General features: G+C 38.9%; 1 protein-coding gene across 1 annotated transcript; it reads right to left on the bottom strand.

Moving 5' to 3' along the window:
• STARD4 (StAR related lipid transfer domain containing 4) lies at window positions 1-4344 on the bottom strand. The gene is made up of 5 exons (XM_015827517.1): window positions 4240-4344; window positions 3567-3616; window positions 2686-2812; window positions 1265-1379; window positions 1-275 (listed from the first exon to the last, which is right to left on the bottom strand). The coding sequence occupies exons 1-5, from the start codon at window positions 4342-4344 to the stop codon at window positions 49-51; spliced, it is 624 nt and encodes a 207-aa protein (XP_015683003.1). The 3' UTR covers window positions 1-48.
• Window positions 4345-8507: the final 4163 nt, after the last annotated feature.

The following is an 8507-nucleotide window of genomic DNA, read 5'->3' as shown; positions in this document are numbered from 1 at the left end:
AAACAGAAAAAGATTATGAATGATACAGAGAATTTGTACTTGCACTAATTATGCCTTCAGAGCTTTCTTAAGATCAGAATAAAAATTGATCAGTGTGCCAGCCATAGCTGTGTCTACTACTGATTGTGGGAGCATCCCACGCAGGTCCGTCTGGATAAAGCCAACCAAAAGACTATGTCTTGGATTGTCCGTGAGTGGAAAGCAGAACCAGCCACAAGGATGGTTAAACCCTCGAACAAAACTTGGCCTTACTTCACCGTAATCCAGGCTAATACCTATTTTAACAAAAACATAACAGCAATTATATGAGGATCTAGAAGAACACATTTTTAAAATGGCTTTTTAACTGAATTAACAAAATGTTGGAAAATGCATAATATAAAGCAGACAATATAAGCATAAAATAAAGGGACATGAAAAGATTATCTTAGGCACATGTGCACTCACATAAACATAATTTCAGAGAGAGATGCAACTATTTTATATATCAAAGTTCAGTATTTCTGTTCCAAATTATTTTGTACAGATGAGAGTAAAATTTTAAAGAAAGTGACTATCCAAACCGCAGACCTGAACCATCACCTTATTCACCAGGAGAATCTTTATTCAGCCAGGTAAAATAAGGAAATCAGCATGTGGAGAAACCCAAAGCCTAAAGTTATTGACAGCATTGTGCTGATTATTTTCTGATACTGTATTTCAGTTTTATTTTCTTCTGATTAGCATAATCAAGAATAAAATAGTTTTTAAAAATGTCAAGCTACCCCTGCTTTGTGAACTTTGACTTAAAATGACTGCTTCCCCCCCCCCCCAGTGAATTAACCATTATAATACTCAAGGATTTTCTCTATATTTCTACACATCATTTGTCACAAATGTACTAAATTTATCTTTCAGACAGAAGAAAACAGGTTTAATTGAGCAGGTATTTTTTTGACATCAATAATTATTTTTACACAAGTAATATGCATTCTAAAAAGTTAGCACAGTAACAGCAACTGCAATTTCAGATTCTGCTGTAAATCTGAAGGGAATCATGTATATATGGGATATGTCTAGCCCCAATTGTATGCAAATGGAGCTTGACCTTGGAACAATTGTTTAATCCTGTTCATTTGAAGAAATCCTAATCCAAGACATCACTCTTTAAAATAAGATACTCTATACTTAAACAACCCAAAGCAAAATTGTGGGGATTTCAGCGATTTTAGATTACTCTTACAAAGCTGGATTAGAAGATAAAAGATTATCAATGAGAATTTACCACATGACAGCAGTCCATCTTCACAACTGGTTGTGTAGGAGAAATCAATGAACTCCCTTGGTGCAATGATATTCAATATTTGACCAGCTGTAGTATAACGCATTACACAGCAATTCTGCAAAGTGATCATAAAATGGCAGTTTATAGGCGATTCATTTTTATTAAGCATTTTTTGCAGCCTTATTAAAAGTCCTAAAGATTGTGGTAGGGTTGATGTACTGCACTGACATGTAATGGGTTTCCTGGCCTAGGGTACTGAATGAACCAATCTAATTGCAATTTATACAAATCATAGCTAAGCAAACATTTGTTCAGCATAATGCTTGAATCCAGCCTGTATGTGCATGCAGTCTGTTTTTGAAAATGCTACACGTATACAGATGGCCCTTGGTTAATAATCACTTGTCCAGCAACTGTTTGAACTTATGACAGGGCTGAACAAATGGTCCTTACAATTGGTCCTTGAAGTTCTGGCTGTTGAAGCACCCCAGCAGTCATGTGATCACAATCTGGGTGCTCAACAACTAGCCCAGATTTCCAACTGTTGCTCATGATCATGCAACCTTCACAATCTTCCCTGCCAGCTTTCCACAAGCCAAGTCACTGGGGAAGCCGGCAGGAAGCCAGAAGTCATGATCATATGAGATTCTCGCTTAACAACCTATGATGATTCACTTAACTGGGGACGACCATCATTAATTGGTACAGCCATGTGACATTGCACTTTATGACTGCATCACTTAATGATGGAAATTCCACTCCCAATTACTGTCACTAAGCAAGAACTACCTGTATTAATATTGTTCTAAGGCAGAGGTCCCCAACCTTTTGGGCACCAGGGACCGGTTACGTGGAGAGTTTTTTCCGTTGACCAGAGGGGGCGTGGTTTTGTGTGCTGCCTGCATCCTGCAGATGGGGCTTTGTTTGTTTGTGCGGCCCGGTTGCTGGCATGCCGCGGCCTGGTACCAGTCCACAGAGCGGGGGTTGGGGACCCCTATTCTAAGGCCAAGAAAATATTTTCAGAATCATGAAAATTATATTCAGCCAGCATCAGGTGCTGTACAGGAAAAAATAGTTTGGGAGAAAAGGCTATACCTGCCCTTTCCTTGGTAGAGATCTAAGTTAGAGTGCTCTGCAACTATGACTTTTGAAACAATATCATGCCTTCTTCATTTCTTCAGATGTGCTCCAAGAAAGTATTTTAGACAGGGATGGGCAGATTTCAGATGTGTTAGCTAGCTCTATTGAGGTCAACTCAGGAATAAGTAAGAATGTCACTTACAGCATATACACAAATTAATTTCTTATTGGTTGTTAAATATAATGTATCTACGTTTGCTAATCAGAACCCTGACAGCTATGATCTATAAATGAAAACCCTAAACGTGCTAAGTACATGAAATATGGCCCACACACATTACCTCTTCATACTTTTCAACAATGTCCATTGTGGTCATCAGACTATCCCAGCTGATCCGATAAGGTCCAGGACGTATGTGATCTATTATTCTATTGGTAACATCTTCCACGATACCTTGTGTTTTATAGCTAAAGACAGATTTAATAGAAGAGGGTTTAAAACTGTTAAAGCTTATAATTAGGATATTTGTAGTAGTCTTTAGAAGTAGTTGAAAAACCAATAAACCTCTGTAATAAGTATCTAACTCTTCAAAGTGTTTATGCATAAATCCCATTTGAAAGGGTGGAGTTACACTTAAAAAATTACTGGTTCCTAAGGATTGGATTATAATACTGTGTCTTCTATTGCACTTACCAGTAAAACCAATCTGGAGATGTTTTTACCCTTCAGTTGTACAAAAATAATGAAGTTTACATGTTTCAAACATGGCTAATTGATGAGTTTGAGATTAGGATCCAATGTTGTAGTTATGATACCCAAACAGATAATAGTAAGGAGCTATAGAGCTAACCTTAGAGAAAGCATCCAAAAGGCAGACAACAAGTAGAGGAAGCATGTGTTAAGCCCCAAGAGACAAAAAAAGTCTTAGAAAAACATTGGGACAGCTTCCCCTGAATAAGAGGGAGGGAAAAGAAAACACAGGCTGATTTGCATGATTCTGTTACTACACACTATTTCAGTTTAATTCTCATCTTCCTAAGGAGAGTTTTGTGATGTGGTATACATCATAATTCTGATAATAATGTACTGGTGGGTGCCCAATTCCCATTTTTGCCCTAATATGGCAAGATCTCATTATTTATTTTGATTAAGACAGCACCCACACACACATGCACATGTAGTTTAATCTTATACAAATGTTTTAAGTAAAATTCAACTTACAGATACCCACTGAATTCTTCTGATGGCTTACGCCAAACAGTAACATCTTTCTGCAGAAAAAGAAATGAAGGATTACATTATTGATACATTATTAAAACATTCAGTCACTCATATCTAAGAATGTGGGATATAATTAAGATGTTTAAAAAGTGTATTTCAGACTATAGAGACCTTAGAAGGAACTTTTCACATACAGGCAAACCTTAAAAACTTCCTGGATACAGAAATATTATTATAAAAAATAACAGAGAATACATTTGATAATTACCATTCTGCATATCCATCTTCATTCATTGATATCCATGCACTACCCATAAATTGTTATATTTATAGACATTAGTTAAATGTGCATTCATGAAATAATATCTTTAAACCGATCCAGCTTAAAAACTACGTACATTTTATACATTTTAAGACCACTGTAGACAGGGAACGTTAATAGCACTTACATGAAAACAATATAACCGATAACTTATCACTATCAAATAGTAGCAACACATCTCTTCCAAAATTTAGTTGGTGGTTTCTAGTTTTTGGGAAACTAAGACTCACCATATTGTGTTCTATTTTTCTAAAACTAGCACACCAAATATGTCAACCAACACAATTTGATATAATATATATGTGTACACTGGTGTTTTACCAAAATTAGAAAACCTGCTCAATAACTTACTGTTTTCCTAGCAACTCTCCATTCATTGTCCTCAATGTTATGGTACTGAATCATTGTATTTTTTAGCCTTGTAGCCAAAGAATCTATATCAGAGATATCTTTCATTCTTTTTGTAACCTACAAGGGGAAAAACAATTTTAAAAATAAAATGACCTGAGATTGATTTTTTTTTCTGTTTGGCATTAACAGCAAGATAAATCAATTTATCTCCAAACTGCAAAAAAATATGATTATCCCAAGATTTATTTTAATTAATTATTAAAAATTAATTAGCAGAAACCAGTTCTATAAATCCAGGGAGCTTGGAGATTAAGAAGACAAAGACCTAAAATCTGCATATCCCACCATGGTAGGATTAACTCACAAAGGCCAAAGGGCACACCCAAACTCAGGTCAGAATACATGACACAGGAAATAGCCTCAAAACAGGAACAGGAAATAACTCCAAACAAAAGGCTCCAGAGAGTATAAAAATCCACTCCCTACATGTGCTCAACCTTTTTTTCCCCCCACTTCTTTTGCTGCCAGAACCATCTTCCTGTCTGGCTCTCCTCTCCAATAAACTACAACCTTCTTCCCAAAGCAGTTGCCATGTTTATTCCCAGCTTGGATGAACCAGGATGAAGACTTTTCTTCCAACATTCATTTATAGACCATTCATTTTAATCAAAAAATCAGGATACAAGTCAAAAGCTAAGTACTCTTTCAAATAATTCCATTAAATTAAAACAACTCTTCCCACATTCCCAACTCTTTCAGACCTAATCACTGATACCCAACGAGGAGTGGGGACGGGGGGGGGGGGGAAATCGGGAATCTGGTAACACATGGGCATCACTAACCTGTCTCACTCCCCACCCCCAGTGATCTCAATTTAAATTGTACAACAGTTTAGTCCTTTTCTGCACTTCATAAAATGAGATGCAAGCTCAGGGCGGCTTATGTTTTTTTTTTGCCTGCTGGAGTAGAGGGTTGGACTAGAAGACCTCCAAGGTCCCTTCCAACTCTGTTATTCTGTTCTGTTATTCTATAAATGTGGTGGTCAGAGAAAGTGCTATCAGATTCCACCCGTAGCCTAACAAATCTCTTCTCTTCCAATAGGGAAAGGGGATGTCACCGTTTTGCCTTCATTGTGGTCCAATGCCCCCCTGGTTTAAGCCCAATTATCCTGACATTTGCACGGGTTAAAAACGGCAAGGGTCAATCAGGTACCCTACCCGTCGGCGCAATCATACGGGCCGACGTGTATCTAAACCAGGGGTCCCCAACCTGGGCAACTTTAAGACTTAAAGTTGCCCAGGTTGAGGATCCCTGATCTAAATGCTGGGAGAAAGGCTCCGCAGGTGATGTAACGCTCACGGGTCGAAGTCTCCCGGGGATCGTGAGGTCGGTGCCTCAAGCAAAGAGCATCGCTCTCTGATGTTATCTGCAATCTCTTTCTACTTACCGGGATGAAGCAGGGAATGTTAACTTGTCAAAGCCGCGACTCTTAACGAGGAGGTCTTCCCCAAGGCAGCGAATGGGGACCCTTCCGATCCCGAACGGCTCCCCGAAACTAAGACGCTTCTCTAGCTTAGTTTCTGATCTGCTCACCCGGTCGACCGGCTCATTGACGCAGCCAATCAGAACCCAGCCGGCCCTTCCCTCGCAACCAATAGCAGAAAGCCTACCTTCCTGCCCTCTCTTTGTTTTGATTCTACTTGTCTTTTGGTGCAGGTGACCCGCGTTCATTGGCTGTTGATGGGGAGACGGCGGAATCGCGCGTGGTAACTGGCCAATGAGAAGATGGAATGACAGAGGGCGAAAAGGAAAGAGCTGTAAACCGTTACGTCGCTGTTCAGGGAGGAGATTCCTTTGCTGTTTGCCCAAGGGGAGGCAGATGTTTTGGTGTCACTTTGGTGTCAGAGTTGTGTGGTGACTAAATCAGAACACACACACACACACACACACACACACACACACAGAGAGATGTGTGTGTATGTGGACCCAGGTCATGAAAAATTAAAACAAAATTATTAACTTTGGAAAGTTAAGAAAAAGTTGAAGTTGCCCCAGTATTGGGGGACAAACATGGGCAGAAGTTAGTGAAGTTCCAATTCCCACCATCCTTATTGGCCATTATCCCTGCCTTTGAGGGATACTCTCATATGATCTGAGAGTATTTGCTGACTGATTTCCAATGTTTCTGTATTTTGGAAGTGTTGTAACGTAGAGTAAGTTTGGTGTAGTGCTTAAGACATCAAGTCCTGAGTTCTAGTCTCACCTTAGCCATAAAGCCAGCTGGGTGACCTTGGGCCAGTCACTTTGCCTCGGCCCTAGAAAGAAGCAATGGCAAACCACAGCTGAAAAACCTTGCCAAGAAAACTGGGGGAACTTGTGCAGGCAATCTCTAAGAATCAAATATGATGAACAGACAGGTGTGTGTGTGTGTGTGTAATTGAGGAAGGAAGGAAAGCAATTCATGCCACTGCCTGTTCAGGCCCTTTCAAAATATTTTTTCACACTCACTGCTAGTATGGGTAATATATTTAGTTAACCTTCCAGAACATCATCTCGAGTTTAGTCCAATGTGCTGCAGCAATAAAGAAAAAACCAATGCAATTCTAGGCTGCATTAACAGATCATGTGAAGTGTTAGTACCACTTTATAAGGCCTTGGTAAGATCACATTTGGAATACTGCATCCAGTTTTGGTCACCATAATATAAAAAAGATGTTGAGGCTCTGGAAAGAATAGGCAAGAACAACAAAGATAAGGGGCTGGAGGCTAAAACATATGAAGAATGGTTGCAGGAATTGGATATGTCTAGTCTAGTGAAAAGAAGGACTAGGGGTGATATGATAGCATACCATATCATAGGCTTATTTCATTTAAGACACATGTACATAATTATTAACCCCCCACAGTCCTGCTATGTTGCTTCATCGTGGCGTGATGGAAGGTGTTTCTGGGAAAGTTGATCACAGAATGTCAGGAGTTTATGCCAGGAATATATATTCTGAGGGTCATCCAAGAAGGGAGGATCATCCCAGTTGCCCATTCAAAGCAAGCAGGCACCTGTATTGGGCAACAGTAACATACCACTTTACAATGCCTTGGTAAGGCCAATCTTGGAATACCGCATCCAGTTTTGGTCACCATGATGTAAAAAAGATGTTGAGACTCTAGAAAGAGTACAGAGAAGAGCAACAAAGATGATTAGGGGACTGGAGGCCAAAGCATATAAGGAAAGGCTGCTCAAATTGGGTATGTTTAGTTTAATGAAGAGAAGGACGAGGGGGGACATGATAGCAGTGTTCCAATATCTCAGGGGCTGCCACAAAGAAGAGGGAGTCAAGCTATTTTCCAAGGCAGGACAAGAAGCAACAGATGGAAACTAATCAAGGAGAGAAGCAATCTAGAACTAAGGAGAAACTTCCTGACAGTTAGAACAATTAACCAGTGGAACAACCTACCTCCAGAAGTGGTGAATGCTCCAACACTGGAAGTTTTTAAGAAGAGACTGGACAGCCATTTGTCTGAAATGGTATAGGGTTTCCTGCCTGAGCAGGGGGTTGGACTAGATGACCTCCAAGGTCCCTCCCAACTTTTTATTATTATTATTATTATTATTATTATTATTATTATTATTATTATTATTATTATTATTATTAACATAGGCAGATTGTTGAGGTAAAGATTACTATAATGGCAATGGCAAGGGCATCATTTCACACTGTGTAGGAAAAGGCAGTGGTAAACCATTTCTGCATTTTATCAAGAAAGCCACATGGATAAAAAATATAAAATGAAAGACAGTATATTGTGGGTGATGGCTCTCAGGTGTGACTGTACTCAACATGTTACTGAAGAAAAGCTGAGGATCTTTAGAGTACTAATTGTGTTTACATGATGGCTATATTAAAGTGTTAGGGACATATAGTTGTTGATGTTATACCATGCAGGAAAAGAAAATCTACAGCTGCAAAGAAAAATATATATAGGGAACATGGAACATAAGAAGAAGTATGAACAAGGAAAAGGTCAGCATAGCAAAGGTAAAATTAATTGATGATACATTGACATTTTAGGCATCTGTGAATTTAGATGGTCTGAATAAACGAATGTCATGCTTTATTACTCAGGAAACAAACAAAAAATAAAGTGTTGCTTTTATATCAGGACGGATATAGCAAGAGCAGTGCTTGGCTATAAAGGACTAACTATTATCAATTACAGTTTATGGAGAAGCCTTTAATGTGACAATTATCCACATTTATCCTCCATCC

Source organism: Protobothrops mucrosquamatus, unplaced genomic scaffold (genome assembly GCF_001527695.2).
Source record: "Protobothrops mucrosquamatus isolate PMUCROS unplaced genomic scaffold, P.Mucros_1.0 scaffold3748, whole genome shotgun sequence".
In the NCBI taxonomy this organism is placed as follows: domain Eukaryota; kingdom Metazoa; phylum Chordata; class Lepidosauria; order Squamata; family Viperidae; genus Protobothrops; species Protobothrops mucrosquamatus.
This window is presented reverse-complemented; position numbering and strand designations above follow the sequence as displayed.

What these genes read in the sequence shown, in the direction of transcription:
- STARD4 (XM_015827517.1), bottom strand. Translation starts at nt 4,344, where the DNA reads ATGAAAGATATCTCTGATATAGATTCTTTGGCTACAAGGCTAAAAAAT. An exon ending in GGAGAGTTGCTAGGAAAACA is followed by an intron (nt 3,617 to 4,239) that starts GTAAGTTATTGA and finishes CTTTTTCTGCAG; the next exon opens with AAAGATGTTACTGTTTGGCG. An exon ending in GAAGAATTCAGTGGGTATCT is followed by an intron (nt 2,813 to 3,566) that starts GTAAGTTGAATT and finishes ATCTGTCTTTAG; the next exon opens with CTATAAAACACAAGGTATCG.